At 56.6% G+C, this 16904-nt stretch overlaps 2 protein-coding genes across 8 annotated transcripts; both read left to right on the top strand.

The window, feature by feature from the left end:
- The first annotated feature begins 25 nt into the window (after nucleotides 1–25).
- PYCR1 (pyrroline-5-carboxylate reductase 1) lies at nucleotides 26–7039 on the top strand. Its single transcript, XM_055796481.1, has 7 exons — nucleotides 26–189; nucleotides 262–332; nucleotides 431–610; nucleotides 2174–2395; nucleotides 2872–2964; nucleotides 3370–3533; nucleotides 3634–7039. Exons 1-7 carry the CDS (start codon nucleotides 123–125, stop codon nucleotides 3791–3793), a joined length of 957 nt encoding a protein of 318 aa, XP_055652456.1. The 5' UTR covers nucleotides 26–122; the 3' UTR covers nucleotides 3794–7039.
- Nucleotides 7040–8669: 1630 nt separating this feature from the next.
- MAFG (MAF bZIP transcription factor G) lies at nucleotides 8670–15137 on the top strand. Of its 7 annotated transcripts, none has more exons than XM_055797488.1 (4): nucleotides 8670–8693; nucleotides 13339–13400; nucleotides 13488–13883; nucleotides 14468–15137. In XM_055797488.1, the coding sequence occupies exons 2-4, from the start codon at nucleotides 13365–13367 to the stop codon at nucleotides 14525–14527; spliced, it is 492 nt and encodes a 163-aa protein (XP_055653463.1). In that variant the 5' UTR covers nucleotides 8670–8693; nucleotides 13339–13364; the 3' UTR covers nucleotides 14528–15137. The 7 variants fall into 7 exon arrangements, with proteins under 7 accessions (XP_055653463.1, XP_055653461.1, XP_055653464.1 ...); XM_055797486.1 differs by lacking the exon at nucleotides 8670–8693 and adding an exon at nucleotides 8729–8869; XM_013304521.3 differs by lacking the exon at nucleotides 8670–8693 and adding an exon at nucleotides 9567–9675.
- The last annotated feature ends 1767 nt before the right edge of the window (nucleotides 15138–16904 follow it).

The raw sequence follows: 16904 nt of genomic DNA, 5'->3' as shown, positions 1-16904 counted from the left end.
CCCCACCCCGCCCCTCGCCGATTTGCTGCGCGCCGGCGCCCGGTGCCGCTCCCCCTGCGGCCCCACCTCCCTGCGCGGTGCGCGGCCACGTGGCCGGTGGCCGGCGGTGGCGGGGCTGAGCCATGAGCGTGGGCTTCATCGGCGCCGGGCAGCTCGCCTTCGCCCTGGCTAGGGGCTTCACGGCGGCAGGTGGGCGCAGGGTGCGGCGGGCGGGAGGGGGGGCGCGGAGCCGCCCGGGCTGACGCGCGGTGCTGTCCGCAGGGGTCCTGGCCGCGCACAAGATCACGGCGAGCTCCCCGGACACCGAGCTGCCCACCGTCAGCGGGCTGCGGGTGAGTGCGGGCGGCGGGCGGGCGGGCGGCGGCGCGACCCCGGCGGGCCGCCCCCGTGACGGCGCTCCCGCTTCTCCCCTCCCCCGCCCCCGCTGCAGAAAATTGGTGTGAACTTCACGGTGAGCAACAAGGACACGGTGAAGAGCAGCGATGTCCTGTTCCTGGCCGTCAAGCCGCCCATCATCCCCTTCATCCTGGAGGAGGTGGGCCCCGACATCGAGGCCCGGCACATCGTGGTCTCCTGCGCGGCCGGCGTCACCATTAGCTCCATCGAGAAGGTGAGGGGCTGCGGGGGCCGGGGGCCCGCCGGGGTCAGAGCCGGTGCGTGCGGGAGCCGGCGCGGAGCCCCCGCAGCCGCCCCGCAGCGGCATGGGGCACGGGCCTCGCTCGGCCCACAGCGGTGCTGCAGCTGCCCGGCTGCTTCGGGGCCCCGTTGCCCGCCCTCGTCAGAACAAGCTGTGAGAGCCTTGGCGCCAACTCTCCCCGCCCGAGGTGTTGTCAAGTCCCTCTCCGCTCAGCAGCGTTGGGCTGTCTCCCAGGAAGTTCTGCAGACGTTGTGCTCTCTGCGGGAGCTGGTGTGGGAGAAAGTGGCACAGGTTGTCGCTCCCAGCTACAGCCTTGCCCACCTTCCTGTTTGTTGGTACTGCCTAAGACTTGACACTTAAGTTTTGGCCGCATCAGCTTAAAGGAGGACGTTTGGAATATGGGAGACTGTTTTTCCTCTGCATGTGTTGTTGGTCTTGCACATGGGGAGCCCCTTCCTAGACAGCCTGTTTGGTATGCCAGATATGCACTGAAGCTTGTTTTTCTCTCTTTTCTTTGTTTCTTTCGCTCTCTCTCTTTCGCTCTCTCTCTCTTTCGCTCTCTCTCTCTTTCGCTCTCTCTCTCTTTCGCTCTCTCTCTCTTTCGCTCTCTCTCTCTTTCGCTCTCTCTCTTTCGCTCTCTCTCTTTCGCTCTCTCTCTTTCGCTCTCTCTCTTTCGCTCTCTCTCTTTCGCTCTCTCTCTTTCGCTCTCTCTCTTTCGCTCTCTCTCTTTCGCTCTCTCTCTTTCGCGCTCTTTCTCTCGCGCTCTTTCTCTCTCGCGCTCTTTCTCTCTCGCGCTCTTTCTCTCTCGCGCTCTTTCTCTCTCGCGCTCTTTCTCTCTCGCGCTCTTTCTCTCTCGCGCGCTCTTTCTCTCTCGCGCGCTCTTTCTCTCTCTCGCGCGCTCTTTCTCTCTCTCGCGCGCTCTTTCTCTCTCTCGCGCGCTCTTTCTCTCTCTCGCGCGCTCTTTCTCTCTCTCGCGCGCTCTTTCTCTCTCTCGCGCGCTCTTTCTCTCTCTCGCGCGCTCTTTCTCTCTCTCGCGCGCTCTTTCTCTCTCTCGCGCGCTCTTTCTCTCTCTCGCGCGCTCTTTCTCTCTCTCGCGCGCTCTTTCTCTCTCTCGCGCGCTCTTTCTCTCTCTCGCGCGCTCTTTCTCTCTCTCGCGCGCTCTTTCTCTCTCTCGCGCGCTCTTTCTCTCTCTCGCGCGCTCTTTCTCTCTCTCGCGCGCTCTTTCTCTCTCTCGCGCGCTCTTTCTCTCTCTCGCGCGCTCTTTCTCTCTCTCGCGCGCTCTTTCTCTCTCTCGCGCGCTCTTTCTCTCTCTCTCGCGCTCTTTCTCTCTCTCTCGCGCTCTTTCTCTCTCTCTCGCGCTCTTTCTCTCTCTCTCGCGCTCTTTCTCTCTCTCTCGCGCTCTTTCTCTCTCTCTCGCGCTCTTTCTCTCTCTCTCGCGCTCTTTCTCTCTCTCTCGCGCTCTTTCTCTCTCTCTCGCGCTCTCTCTTTCTCTCTCGCGCTCTCTTCTTTCTGTCTCAAATAATTTTCTGCCCTAAGAAACTCTCTGCCTTCTGCCCCACACCAAAAGTGATCAGGTGCATGACCAACACGCCAGTGATTGTCCGGGAAGGTGCTACAGTCTATGCCACCGGGACTCACGCGGATGTGGAGGATGGGAAGCTCCTGGAACAACTGATGGCCAGTGTAGGCTTCTGCACTGAGGTGGAAGAGGACCTGATAGATGCTGTAACAGGGCTCAGTGGCAGTGGCCCTGCGTATGTATGTGCTGCTTTCTCAGCTTGTGGCGGTCTTGGGGAGAGCAGTAGGCTTTGCATATGGTGAAAGTCTATGTGACTTCAGTTTGTCATTTCTTGTTTTTTTCATCACTCACATTCATGACAGGACAGGTAATTCTGGTATCCCATTTATAAATGCTTTGGGTCAACAACAAAAGTCCATTACCAGTCAGACAAGTCTGAAGTCCATAGCCAGCATGCATTGTCCACATGTCCGTGTTGCAAAACGTGGGACTGTAGTTAGTACAATGCAAAAGCTGAATTTCTCCCATTCCCCCACCCCTGAGCTGGAACTCGTGGGAGGGAAGCCTGGTGTGGCCCCCATGCAGTAAAGGGGGACGTTTTTGTCAAGTGATAGGAGTCACGGTGTAATCCTGGAGGTCTGGATTCTCTGCTCACTGAGACTATCAGTCTTGGAGTAGAGCCTTTCGGTCACCCTCTTCCTCTGTCTGGTTTCAGGCGTTCACTGCCCTGGATGCTCTTGCAGATGGGGGAGTGAAAATGGGACTTCCCCGCAGGCTGGCTGTTCGACTTGGAGCGCAGGCTTTGCTGGTCAGTGTTTCCTCCTCCAGAACATGTTTGAGTCTATGCCTGCTCTGTGCAGAGTATTCTGCATGTCACAATTTGAAATTATCTCAGTCATTTTACTGAATCTACTTTAAAAAACCTGTTTGCTTTGACTGCACGCAGTTTCCCAGTGAGGGGATGTGGGAAGTGTCTGCAGCAATCTGCTGGTGCTGATGGTGTAGGAGCTGGGGCCTGGGGAACCGTGACTCCTCTGTAGGCCTTTTCAGCTCTGAAAAGTGTTTTAGCAGCCTGCTGATGGCTCTTGGGCAGGAGCCCCAGTTTTGCCCACCGTGAGTGTTAGGTGCCGCTTTGTGCAGTGGAGAACAGGAGTATTTGACAGCCAGTTCCTCAGTCAGAGCTCTGTCAGATGTTTTCTCTTCCTCGCTACAGGGTGCTGCCAAAATGCTGTTAGAATCTGAGCAGCATCCTGGTCAGCTGAAGGACAACGTCTGCTCACCTGGGGGAGCCACCATCCATGCCCTGCACTTCCTGGAGAGTGGTGGCTTTCGCTCACTCCTAATCAATGCTGTGGAGGCTTCCTGCATCCGGACAAGGTGGGTGCCTAGGAAGTCCTAAAGAGCCTGAAAAACTTGCGCTCCATACTCCCTGTCTCTTCCTTTTGCTATGTCTGTCTTTCTCACCACCCCATTGCAGGGAGCTGCAGCATCTGGCAGACCAAGAGAAGATCTCTGCAGCAGCCATAAAGAAGACCTTGTTGGATAAGGTGAAGCTGGAGTCTCCTTCTCTGTCTGTGGCACCTGCCAGCAAAGTCAGCCTGTTTACCAATAGGAGCTCCAGCAGCAAGAAGAACTGACCAGACCACGGTAGTCTGGCCATGCTGAACATGAGCCTCCTCCATGCCCTTTCCTTCTTGTCTAAGGAAAAATGCTTACTCTGAATGTTGGTGTCCCCCATACTCAGCACTTGGCTTACAGCAGCTGTGGAGCAGTGCAACGCTGTAGAGGAGGGTCTTTAACCTGTAGTGGGGTCAGTGCAAACTGTTCCTGGCATTGCTGTTCTCTGTTGGGCAGGGGTGTACCATCATTGGAGCTTCGTCAAGGGCATTGTTTGTCCAGAAGGCTTGCATAATTCTAGGACTCAGGCAGTGTTCAAGGTGTCCCGTGCAGAAATGGTTGCTAATAGGATTTTAAGAGGTTTCAGAATGCCTTTTGGTTTCAAAGGTTTGAACCAGGCCTGGATCTCTCTTGCTTCATCTTGCATCTGGTGTCAGAGCTTGTGTCTTGTTGCTGTCTTTCTTTGCTAGAGCAGATGCTGCCACACAAAAGCAGTGCTGGGTGTTACACTAGAGGCTGGGCCCTAAAGTGTCTCTCATAAGGGACCAAAGTGCCTCTGCCCCATCTCCCATCTTGCTTGACTTTGAGACAGATGATGTGAACCTCTGGACCGCACTCTGTTTCTCTCTTTGGTGGCTGCTCTGTCTGGTTTGGGGAACCATGAGCTGCTCTCACTGTTCCTCCTTCACTGCTAGCCTTGCTTGGGTGTTTGGCCAGGTGGTGGGGTGGGTGGTCAGTGCTCCCTTTTTGCTCTCTGACACCTCTTCGTGCTCTCCATGGGCAGAATCTGTTCCCATGTGCCTATGGATATCTCTCAGTGTCACTGTGCACTGCGATGCTCTCCCTGCTCTTTTCACTGCTCCTGGGGCAGCTGGGAGCAGAGCTGAAATCAAGGACAACCTCCTCCAAAGAAAGTCAACTTCTGTACCGTTTCCTTAGACTCAGGAAGGGTTTTTTACCTTGGTGCTGAGCTGCTGTGTGGTAGCAGGGCTCTTCCTCAGCACCCTTCCTTGCATCAGGCTGTACCTCCTTGGACTGCAGTGTTGATGCCTGTTGACAGCGGCTGCTTCAGCTTGTGCAATCCAGCCGTGTTGTGGTGGACTGACTGTCCCTCCACAACAGCATTTCTCCCAGCAAAGCCCCTGGGCTGGTGAAATCTCCAGCACAGCAGCCAGCCCTCTGTGTCACTTTATATTGGCACAGTTATGTCTCTGGTATTTTCTAGACAGTTTCTTTTTCGTTACTGTTTTTCTGAAGGTGTTGCACTGCTAATGGCTAGAAGGGGAAAACACCTAGAAAAAAGTTCAGGGCTGCTTCATGCAGTTGTGTCCCTAGTTCTTTAGAACAGAAGACTGAAGGGAAACACTGAGTCATCTGATGTGGCTTGTGGCTCAGATCTTGTCCCATGTCACCTAGCTTGTCCTGCATGAGACCTCGGAGGAAAATCAGTTCCAGCTTGGCACAAAAGAAGCTCAGGAAGGACTTCAGAATGCCTGATGCCTGTCCAACAACAAGCACTTGCTTGGAGAAACATGCAAATGACTACACTTGTGCAGAGGAGAAAGACCCTTGCTTTTCTGGTCTGGAGAATTTCCCATCTGACTTAAGTTTGTGAGCAAGAAACAGCAGTGAAGGATGGGGGGTAGGAGCAGTGCCTTCTGCCCCTGCAGCTCTACTTGTGAGGGAGCTAATCTGGCCAGGGCTGTGGTAGCAGCAGGTGGAGGGTGGCCCTGCTCAACCCTTCCTGCTGGCTAGCACAGCCCCGAGTGCCAGGCCAGGCGTGAGCTGGCACTGTGCAGTGTCAGGACAACATGGCACTTCCCTTCCCTGGGCCCACCAGGGAAAGGAATCGGGGAGGTTTGCAGACAAAGGGCAGAAGGAACCAACGCTCTGATCAGACAGAAGGCAGATTGCAGCCTGTCACCTGGAAGGCCAGTTAACCGTTCCTTCAGGCACAGTCTTGGAAGCCAGCCCCAGAACAGCAGCAAAGAGAAGGTTGTATCTACTGTTTTCTATGGTATCTTTATAGCCAATGTCCCTGCGTGGCTTCCTTGCCTCTCCACATTTCTCCCACAGCCTGAGTCCATTTCCAAGCCAGAAAACTGCCCAAGGTGTGCAAGCTGCCACAGCTCTTCAGCAGGGCTGCCATGGGAACAGCATGCTGCAGGGGGTGGGATGGACTTGGGTGGGTAACTTGTACTGTGCTCCACCTTGGGGTGTAATGCAGGAGGGATGATAAAAGGGGGATGTTTAAGATGGGCTTATTGTCTCCTGAGGAATCCTGGATGTGCAGGCGATGCACAAAAAGCATTTTGGTATTGATGCAGAGGCTGCCAAAGACCACCTGGAAAAAAACCCCAATCTAACACCAAGGAAAGCTTGGAAGGGTGGGAACAACAGTAGGGAAACAACTCGTTAAGGGAGTAGGGGGTGGAGGTCCCCTGAGCCGAGGGTCTCCAACACTCAAGGAATGTTGGACACTGGCGAGATCAAACGAAAGGTTAGTTTGTATGAACTAAAGACTGGTAAGAGGGAGCAGCCTGCCGAGGGGTGAGTAATGGCCCCGGAAGCAGCAGAGTCAGCAGGAATCTGCAGTAACTGGGGGACAGGGAAACATGCAGGGGGAGATTGCACCCGCTGACTCAGTTCAAGGTCAGAGGCTTGCCCCTCCGTGCTTGTAAGGAGCATGTGTGCAAATTTACACGGCAAACGAGTCTGACTTTAATAAGGGGTGGTCTGCACTGAAGGATAAGAATAAAAGAGGAAAGCAAGTGCCATTTTAGGAGGGAATAAGAAAAAAAGCAGAAGGGACTTCTGGATAAGTGCTCCTACAAGAAATACCCCGTTGGCAGGCCCAATGCTGGATCCAGGACTTGTGATGTCTCTCTCCCCCTCTACCTCCACTGCCACCCCCCCTGCCCCCTTCTCTTACTCTTTTACCTTTTTTTAGTAAGTAATGCAAGGCATAAAACTACATGCACAGCAAGTGATAAGCATTTCTGCTTCTCAGTTATCTACCAGTGAGCCTGACTATGGAATACAAAGTCTTTGTTTACCTGTGGTATTGTGTATACTCTGTTCCAACCAAGAAAATCGGTGAATCTGAGTCACTCCTCCCTCCTTGGCAGGATGTGACACAAAGGTGCTAGTGATGTTAAAGCATTTTTAGTGTTAGGCTTTTGGCTGGTAGCAGGGTACGACCCTATAGGCATGTCAGATGCTTACTCCTCTTCCCTCTTTATATAATAAACCGCTTCTCTGACAGAGTGCTGCGTTTGGTCTGAGTATGTCTCTTGCCCCTGGTAGCAGGCGTTGGGTCCTTGCTGCCTGCAGTGAGTGTGCTCAAGGCTCTGAGGATGGTTTGTCTGGGTGTGGGAATGGGAAGTGCACTGGCCTGTTTCTCCTTGTCATCCAGGGTCCCTAAGCAACAACACAGAAGCTGTTCTAGGGCCCTGTGTGACCAGTTTGCAGAGATTTAAAGGGAGGGGAGAAAGCCCAAGAATCCTAACCCTTTAGGCTTTCTAGTGGTTCTGCCACTGCATGCAAATTCCATGGGGGGTGAGTGGATGCTGCATGTTCCTCCCTTTCCCATGTCCGAGGCTGTGAATACCCTGCACAGGCAGGCCAAGCTAGAAGTGAGATGGCTTAACTACTGGCTGATGCAAAACAAAAGGGTGCATTGCAGAAAGACTTTCCACTTGGCTGATAAAAGTGTGATGCAGAATAAAAGGTAGGGTGGCTAAGCCTGAGCCCTTATGCAAGGGAGGCTTATGGGCTGCCCCAGCATATCCCCAGAGAGGCAGAGCTATAGGCGAACTTCCCAGATGCTTGTAGACCTGTAACAGCTGGCTGCCACAGCAGATGGCAAAGCCAGCCTGCCAAGGACCACAGGAGCCCCACAGAAAGAAAGTTTACATCTCCTGCAAGAATGGCAGAGCTGTTGCTGAATACCCAGGGCCCAGCCTATTTTCTCCTAAGGAGCACGCTTTTGCCGTTATGCTACCATAACTCCTGTATACCCACTTCCATTTCTGCACCTTCCACTTGTCCCTTGTCCTCTGCTGTACTCATCAGCCCTGCTTTGCTTGTGCACAGCAGTAAATGCAGCAGGCGCCAGTATCGCCGTGTTACGGACTCACAGCCGGAGCCGCACAGATGGGAGCGCCCAGAGCAGGGCGGGGGGCGGGCAGGGAGCACTGACAGCAGAGGAGCCAGCCCCGGTCTTAACACTTTTCAGCCAGCGCTTGCTTCGGCACTGGCACCAGGGCCCCGAGAGCGGCTGCAAAGCGCTCTAAGCGTTTTCGGCGGAGACTTTGCTACTCCTCCGTGCGGTTTCAGCAGCTCTAAGAAACTGTGGATGCAGCAAAGAGGGAGCGCAGGCTCTCCTGGGGGCGAGGACGCCTGTGTGCTGCTGGCTGCGCCGGGGCGGGAGCGGGGAGCGGGAGCGGGGAGCCGCGCTCTCCTCTGCGCTGGAGCCAAGTTAAACCGCAGGACGCGGAGTACCGAGCACACCCCTGTGGGGACAAGCACCCCCTGCTCCTGACGCGCGGCTGCTCCTCGCAGTGCACCACAACACGCGTGGGTGCCCGAGGAAGGGAGCCACACACCCCCGCTACCTCGACAGGTGCCCGGGACGCCGGTTCCGCCGCGGCAGGACGTCTGGCAGCGCGCCAGGCGGGCAGCCACTGCCAGAGGTGCCCAGAAGCCCCCGCCCCGCAACCGGTGTACCGGCGCTTTAGTGGGGCAGCGGGCGCGGCGGCTGTGTCAGGGCCCGCCCCGGCCCCGGAACTGCTCCGCGCACGGCTGAGGGAGAGGCACGGCCGGGGCCAGGGAGTCCCCGCGGCTCCGGGCTGGACACCACCCCGCCGCCGCCGCCCCTTTAAGACGCCGCCCCCGACAGAAACGTGCGTCCCCCTTAAGGTATGTGGCCGCTGCGCCGGGCGCTTCATGAATGGAGCCATGTGACCCAAATATCACGTGACGCGTCCGTGAGCGGCGGCGGTGGCGGCTCGCGGCGTCCCGTGGATCCTGGTCCCTCCCAGCGCGGCCTCCCCGCCCGGCCCGGCCCGGCCCGGCCCCGGCGGCTCCGTGAGGAGGTGAGCGGCACCGCCGGCGGCTGCGGCGGCGGCGGGCGGCGGCGGGCGCGGCCCGGGCGGCGGGCGCGGCCCTGGCACCGGGCGGGGCGGGGCGGCGGGCCGGTCCCCGGGGGCGGGCCGGGGCGGGCGCGGCGGGCCCGGGGATGCTAGCCGGGGCTGGCGCGGGGCGGCAAGGCCGCAGCCGCCGCTGACTCACGGCGGGGGTTCCGGGCCGCGGCCGCTCCGGCGCCGCCCGTCGCGCCGCCCGCCCCTGTCCCCCCGCCCCGCCCGATTCCCCCGGGCAACAGGTGCGCGGCTCCGCCGGCCCGGGGCCCGGCCCCGCCCGCCGGCGCGTCCCGCCCCTCCCGCCGGCCTCGGTCGCCGCGCGGGCTGGCTGCCCCCGGGCTGGGCCTGCCCCGCCCCTCCCGGCCGCTCCGCCCCGGCTCCGGCGCGGCCCCGGACTCGCTCCCGCAGGGGGCACAGGCGCAGCCGCGGGCGGGTGCGAGGGCCTGGCCGGGCAGGCGGCCCCGCGGGGGTCCGCAGCCCCCGGCCGCCGCGCCCTGCTCCCGCCGCCTGCTGGCCGCTTGCTGCGCGACTTTCGTCCCGACCAGGGGGGCCGGGGGCTCGGGAGCCACCAAGGCGTCTCAGCCGTCCCCGAGCGGCGGGACAGCCGCCTTTCCGCTGCCGTCGCCGTTGCCGGCGGGGAGAAGGCTGGCGGCCGAGGGGCCACCCCGCCGCCGGAGCCCCGATGGGTGCGAGCCGAGGCTGGGGGTCTGCCCGCTGCCGCAGCGCCCGCGGAGTGGAGCAGGGTGGGCTCTGCCGTGGAAGTGAGCCCTGCAGTGGGGCTGCGGGGCGGGCTGCGGCGCCGGGCTGGCATCGAGCGTCGGAGCGTCGGTGTGCGTGTGCGTCTTGCTGCCCAGAGCTGGGGGTCTTGGCGGCCCGGGGTGCGTGGTTTTGAGCTGCACGGTTGGAGGAAGGGGAGGCTGGAAGGGGGCTCTGAGTGCCAGCTCTGAATAGCACTAAAAGCAGGTGGGTGGGCAGCTGCCTGGAGCGAGGAATTGCTGTCAGAGTGCCCTGGGTCGGTGCGAGCTCACTAGGGACTCGAGGGGAGACGGGGGCACAGGAGAAGTGCTGTCCTGACTTCGTAGGTAACTGGGGGAGTCACCTGACTCATCGGGATTCCTGGGAGGGCTGTGTGAGCTCATTTGCCAGAAAGCAAATAAGCAGAGTGTGACATCCACAGCGGGAGCATGAGTCCTGGTGCAGTGTGCTTGACTGTTGCCAGCAGACCACCCTCCTCCGCCTGCCGGGTACTGTGGGGCCTGTTGGGGAGCGCAGCCCCTTCCTCTCCCTCCCTCTCTCCCTCCCTCTCTCCCTCCCTCTCTCCCTCCCTCTCTCCCTCCCTCTCTCCCTCCCTCTCTCCCTCCCTCTCTCCCTCCCTCTCTCCCTCCCTCTCTCCCTCCCTCTCTCCCTCCCTCCCTCCCTCCCTCCCTCCCTCCCTCCCTCCCTCCCTCCCTCCCTCCCTCCCTCCCTCCCTCCCTCCCTCCCTCCCTCCCTCCCTCCCTCCCTCCCTCCCTCCCTCCCTCCCTCCCTCCCTCCCTCCCTCCCTCCCTCCCTCCCTCCCTCCCTCCCTCCCTCTCTCCCTCCCTCTCTCCCTCCCTCTCTCCCTCCCTCTCTCCCTCCCTCTCTCCCAGCACGATCTCTGGACCAGCCCGTGCTGGAACGGGTGACGTCACCGTGTTTACATGGGGCTCGTGGCATGGTTCTGCCATCAGGAATGTGGAGAATGGGGCCCGCGTTGAATCATGCACGGTGCTGTCAGCTCCCTTGTGCTGCCTGTGAGCTGAGGAGAGAATTGGCTGCGTTTGTGCTGAGTTCAGGCCTTTTGAGCTCTGGGGAAATATGTTGAGGCTGCATTTTCTTCATTGCAGTCATCGCGTTTGACACTTTTCAGCGTGATCTTTCTTCAGGAAGCTATCGACAGTGAGCAGTCGGCAGTCTGGAGAGTTAGGCCAAGTATGGTCTCTGTCTTGGTGCCAGTTCTCTGGGTGTCCTCTCTGTAAAGCTGCCAAACAGCTCTGTCTCTGATCCTTCAAATGGGACCCAGACAGTAGCCAACTAGTCTCTGGGTTGTTCTTCCCATTCTGCTGACTTATGTGTTGCTGTGTCTCATTTTGATCCCCTCAGGAAGGGGGACGAGGAGAGGTAGGATCACCAGGTGCTTTGGGGGATGGTCCTGTTACAGCTTCGAAGGTTGTTGTGGGAGGCTTCTGCCTGAGGATGTTGGACTCCTCTGGGTAAAAATGCTTGACTCTTTAAAGTTCAAGAGAAGTTAAATTGCTGTTGTCAGGGTCTGGGGCCAGCCTCTTCTCTTGCCTGCTGATAGCTCTCTCACCCCTGTCTCTCAGCTTTGGCAGAAGTCATGGTGAAAGGCAGGGATGAGTCGGTGCCTTCACAGCATCTGGACAGCGTGAGCAGCCCTGCTGGTTCCTGAGCCCACCCCAAGGAGCTCTCTTCCCAGTGCAGTGCCTGATGCAGCACATTTGTTGCCTTGTTTTGTTTCAGCTCTGCTGTAACAAAGGAAGTTGAATGCTTGCCAGGCAGCTGGAAATTCTTTAGTGCCACAAGGCAAACAAATTTCTCTGGTCCCTCTGACTGTACCTGCTCTTGGTTCCCTGCACTCACCACAGAACAGTGGAGAGAGGTGCTGCCGGGCTGATGTCACTGGTGTCCCCAGCTATTCCCTTCCTTCTCCCCTTTTCCCAGGAGCCATGTTGTTTGCCCGGTAGGAGCAGAGGAAAGAAATACAACAGTATGGAAGAGTGAAGGCTTGATTTTATGAAGCAGTTGCTTATGTGCTTCACTGCAGCTACCTTCCTTGGATGGCAAAGTGACCCTTTCTGTGCAGCCAGCACTGTCAGGTTGTAGCAGGCATCTCATTGGAAGGAGCATTGTCCTCTGGGTATAAATAGCCTGGCTCCTGGCAGGCTGGAGGCTTTGGGGACGTCTCTGCTGGTGTCCTGGGGAATGCTGACCCCGTTCACCTCTAATAGGTGGTGGATGCATTGCGGGGAGCCTGCACCACCGCTGCTAGAAGAGTGTAGATTTGTATTTGCTGAGTTGTGCATCTGATTCTTGGCTGTAACTGTACATCAGTGCCTCTTGTATTTAGCAAAGCAGCAGCAAACTAAATTGTTGTTGACTGGCACTGAAGAGACGAAAGGTACAGAGGTGTTTGTGGACTGTACTTGCGTGGGAATGCTTGCCTTGCTAAGGAGCTGTGTGGTTCCTGGCTGTTCAAGGTGCAGCAGTGTCTGTTGGGCAGTATCTGAGCAGATTAATTCACTGGGCAGTGTAGCAGCACTCTGAACTAAAGCCTGAGGGGAGGAGGTACACAGGGATGGAAACAGGAGTTTGGGTATGAGTCACTGTAAAACCAGGCCTGGGAATTGCTCTTAACCAGTTCTGAGGTCCTGTCTTCTGTGGCAGTGAGGGTGTCCACTCTCCTCTGGTTCTCTTCTCTGTTTTCTTATGACATACCTTTGCTCTGAAGATAAGGGAGGGAGAAGGTGGTTCTGGGCCCTGGCACTGCCAGGTACCAGGCAGGACTTTGTGACAGAAAAGACCTACAGCTGGGCTCAGCTTTGTGTGACCGGGAGGGGTGACGGCTGCTGAGGCATCAACCCATTTGTGATGGGATTCCAGCATGCCCAAATGCTTCCTTGTGCTGCAGTATCGGGTTGTTCTGTTCCTTGGGAAAGGTTGGATGCAGAACCTTGACTTGAACCTGGATGTGCTGGCTTTCCTGGGAAGCAGAAAAAGTTTGGAGAGGCGTGAGCACAGCAGTAGTGTTCTCCCATCCTGCAGGCTGCCCAGTGAGGCATGTTGTGGAGGCAGAGGCTTCACCTGCACTCCTTGCCCAGGGTCGCCTGTTCTTGAGCTGTACTGGTTGCCTAGGATGTGGTAGGACTCTTGTCCTGGGGAGTTTCTGGGCTGTGCTTGGGCACCTGTTGGAAGGGTGTGTCGGAGAGACAGGCTGCCTTGCTCTGCTTGGGAGTGACAAGGATGAGGCTGGGAGCAAGAGGCGCAGAGTGCCAGCATGCTGAGTCAGCATGACTGGCCTGGAGCAGCCATGCTCTGGACCCAGCCTTCTGCCTGCCAGGCTATTTTTGAAAATGTGGCTTCCGTGTATTCTGACTCCTCCTAGTTTTTTTAATTTCCCCCACCCCAAGTAAAAAAAACCCAAACAACCCAGCATTGCCACAAAGTGTCTGTGGGAGCAGAGGTGTGGAAGGGCAGCAGTTTCTGTGCAGGGACAGAATCTGCTGCTTGTGAGTCCAGCTCAGCTGGGTGCTTGTGAAGCCTCGTCTGGGGAAGGAGGGGAGTGGGATGTGCAGCAGCACGGGGCGTTGCTGCTGGACTCTGCCACAGGAATGTCGCAGGCTCTGCTGTGTCCTGGGGGGGCTAACCTGACCTTCCTTCCCTTCCAGAACCTGATTGACAAGGCTGTCGTGTTATGACGACCCCCAACAAAGGAAACAAGGCCTTGAAGGTAAAGCAGCAGGTGGAGGAGAGGTGCGGGTGGTGGGTGCAGGCACCCGCTCCAGGTTTCACAAGCGTGTGCTGCCTTCTTTTCCAGGTGAAGCGGGAGCCAGGTGAGAATGGGACCAGCTTGACAGATGAGGAGCTGGTGACCATGTCTGTGCGGGAGCTGAACCAGCATCTACGGGGCCTGTCGAAGGAGGAGATCATCCAGCTGAAGCAGCGTCGGCGCACATTGAAGAACCGGGGCTACGCAGCCAGCTGCAGAGTCAAGCGTGTTACCCAGAAAGAGGAACTGGAGAAGCAGAAGGCAGAGCTGCAGCAAGAGGTGGAGAAGCTGGCCTCTGAGAATGCCAGCATGAAAATGGAACTCGATGCTCTCCGCTCCAAATATGAGGCTCTCCAGAACTTCGCCAGAACCGTGGCCCGGAGCCCTGTGACCCCGGCACGGGGGCCTCTCACCTCCAGTATGGGGCCCCTCATCCCTGGCAAGGTTGCTACTACTAGTGTCATCACAATAGTGAAATCCAAAACGGACGCCCGGTCTTAGTGAAGCGAGCATTGCCTGAGCTTGTCTGTGCAGGGCAATTAGGCACAAAACCAGCCTGGAATCCCCAAAGCACAAACCCTCCCCACATGGGTCCGGGTTCCTTCTACTTGGCCCAGGACTGGCCTGCTGATCACTCCAGTTTTATCTTGTTGTGTCCAGATTGATATGAGCAGTGGTGATGCGTCCCTTGTCCTGTGCAGACAGAACCTCCCACCCAGCGGTCTGTAGCCCTCGGGCACCCTTGGGACAGACTGTGAGATCTTGGTTTTCTAGCCAAAGAAAGTCTGTGCAGCGTGGCCGATGGCAGGGCAACAGAAGGGCTTGGGAAGGTCCAGAGGGAGGCTTTCTTCTGGGGGCTGGGAACCCTAATTTTTCCGGTCACTTCCAAAGGCTTTATTTCATTACTTTTCAAGGTGGTGCATCTCGGTGCCTGACTGCCAGGTGCCTGAACCTGCTGCTTTTGTCTCATTTGGTGCCCGTAGTTGCAGTTGGGGTGTTCTGTGTAATAGGTTTTTATTCCTTTCTAGGTGTGCCTCTGTGCCCTAGCAGTGGGTTTCCTTCAGACGTCCGTTGTGTTAGCTGTGTAAACTAGCGGTGGTGGAAAGGAAGATGCTGTTGTGCCCTGTTGCCTCTGCCCCAGCGATGAGGAAGGAGCCAGGACAGGGCCCTTGCAGGGGCCCAGCACCCCAGGGGAGGGGGGGAAGGTACCGTGTTGACTGCAGGCCGGTTTTGTGCCTAATGTGTTGCACCGAACAAGACCAAAATCACTAGTTGTTCCCGTGTTTTGAGGGTATCAAGTGTCTCTAGTGTGATGGTTTACACAACCAGTTTATGTGGTTAAATAGCCCTTTATTTAAAGAGAGAAACATCATTTTAAGAGTTATTAAATTATCTAAGTTTAAAATTAAAATCGGACAGAAGAGAGAGCGTATTTATAATCAGCTTTTTTATCTGAGAGGGCGAGAATATTTGACCATACAAATGGGGAAATATTCTCGGAGACTTTGCTAGTTAAAAGTTAATAAATAAATAATTTTAAAGTTTCTCATGAACCTCCCGCAAACTGTTTGTGGCTCTGAGGTTAGTTTTTATAAAGAGTTACCAGACTTTATTTATAAAACTTAGAAAAAGACAAAAAAAGAGGCAAGTCCTGTTTGATATCTTTTTGCAATTGTACCAAAAGTGACTTATTCTTGACCTTGCTGGCTGCCGTTGTGTCCCCTTGTGTTGCACTCTCTGTGCTCTCTGAGCTCTTGCGTGGCGCTGTGGTGTGGTGGTGCCAGTGGCTGCCTTTTCCATGTGCTGTCGTTTCATGCTGCTGTCATTTTCCCTAAGCTCGACTGAGAGATTGAGTTGGAATCTCTCTGAATTCTGCAGAAGGATTCTGGCACACAGGCAAAGGTGCTACCATTCCTGAAGGCAAAAACGCATGTCTGGTGCAACAAAGTAGTGATGCCTGCCCAGAAAATGCTTCTCTGCAGGGGCACACTGCAGGAGCAGGGGCAGCTTGGGCCTCTTGCTGAGCAGCTGACACCAGCTAACTCAGTTACGTGAATGGGGAAAACGTTGCGCTTTCCTTCCTCCAGCAAATCTGGTAGAGAAGTAACACAAAGGAGAATTGTCCAAGTTTAGGAGGAGGCTGATGGGATTTAACTCTGAAATGGGATTCTGTGGTCAGAACTTGTGTTGCTGTTGGAGCTTATCTGACGGGGGGCAAGCCTGCCTGCCTTCCGGGCAGCATGGGGCCAGCGCTAGTCCTTAGTGTCTGCATATTACTGAAAATTAAGCTGTGGCATGGTTACTGTCTTTCCTGGTGCAGCTTCTGTCTATGGATGTTGGAAGAGTGCTTAGATTTACAGCTGTGTGACACAGCTGAGAAGTTATTTGTGGCCAGGCTCCATTTCCACAAACACTTTGGTCCCCCTCTCCCCTACCCAAAGATCTGAGCTGATTACTGAGTTGTTTTAGAGAGCAAGACATGGGGGTGAAGTCCCTGTGATCTGGCTGCTGAAAGTCTCCTGAACAGAGAGGACAGACCAGGATGGCACAGTCTTGTGGGGAGGTGTGGTTTGCCATACCGGGTGGTTTTTTGTGATGTGTTTCTCACATAGTTGAGCTGATACTGCTGTCTTCTGGGCTGAGCTGCAGGTAAACCTGCTGAAGGCTGCAGTGTGGCAGGAGAGGAGCAGATAGCTGGTGGGGATTTCTTTTCGCAGGGTGGAGACTGGCTTTGCTCTGAGTGAGAGTTTGAGGAGGAACTGTTTGGGATGCTTTTCCCAGTGAACTTCCTGAACCAGACGCAGGTTAGAATATTGACTCCAGGCTTCCCCCTCCCAGCCCTGGGCTGTCTCTGCTCTGAGCTGAAGTGTCTGACATGCTGCTTCCCAGCCATTCACTGGGTGGGCTACAACACTGAGCAGCACTTGGCACAGAGCTCTGGACTCTAACCTCTGTCTTCCAGCTGGTGACATGGTGCCTGGAAGAGGTGAGATGCTCCAAAATGCAGAAACCTGTGGTTGGTTGGGGTGTCAGTCCCAGCCCTGTCCTTCCTGGAGCCAGCCTGAGATCGAACCTGGCTAGAACACCATTCTGAGCCCAGCCAGAGGCCCGACCTCAGCAGGGTGAGCAGCCAAGGTTTTGTGCATGGGGCTGGCCAGGAACTGAGCTCTAGAGGCTGAAGGCTGCGGTGTGAGGAGGGCCCCATCAACAGGGCAGGCAATGACAGGCATGGTGAACTTGCTTCCGCTGTACTCTGCAGCCAGGAATGTCCCTGTCCTTCCCTTCCTGCTGGGTGGCAGCTGTGCGGTTGCTGCTAAGAGGCCACACTGCTTTGGAGACGGTGAGTCAGGAGGATGGAGAAGGTGGCAGCACTGACTCCACCAGATGTTAATGATGATTCTTCTCCCCTGCGCTGTGCTCACTAGCTTGTGGCCTCAGCCTGCTCTGAGTGGCCGAGCATGTTTG

This window comes from Falco peregrinus, chromosome 2 (genome assembly GCF_023634155.1).
Source record: "Falco peregrinus isolate bFalPer1 chromosome 2, bFalPer1.pri, whole genome shotgun sequence".
Lineage (NCBI taxonomy): Eukaryota > Metazoa > Chordata > Aves > Falconiformes > Falconidae > Falco > Falco peregrinus.
The sequence above is the reverse complement of the archived record's forward strand: the minus strand, read 5'-3'. Positions and strand labels throughout refer to the sequence as shown.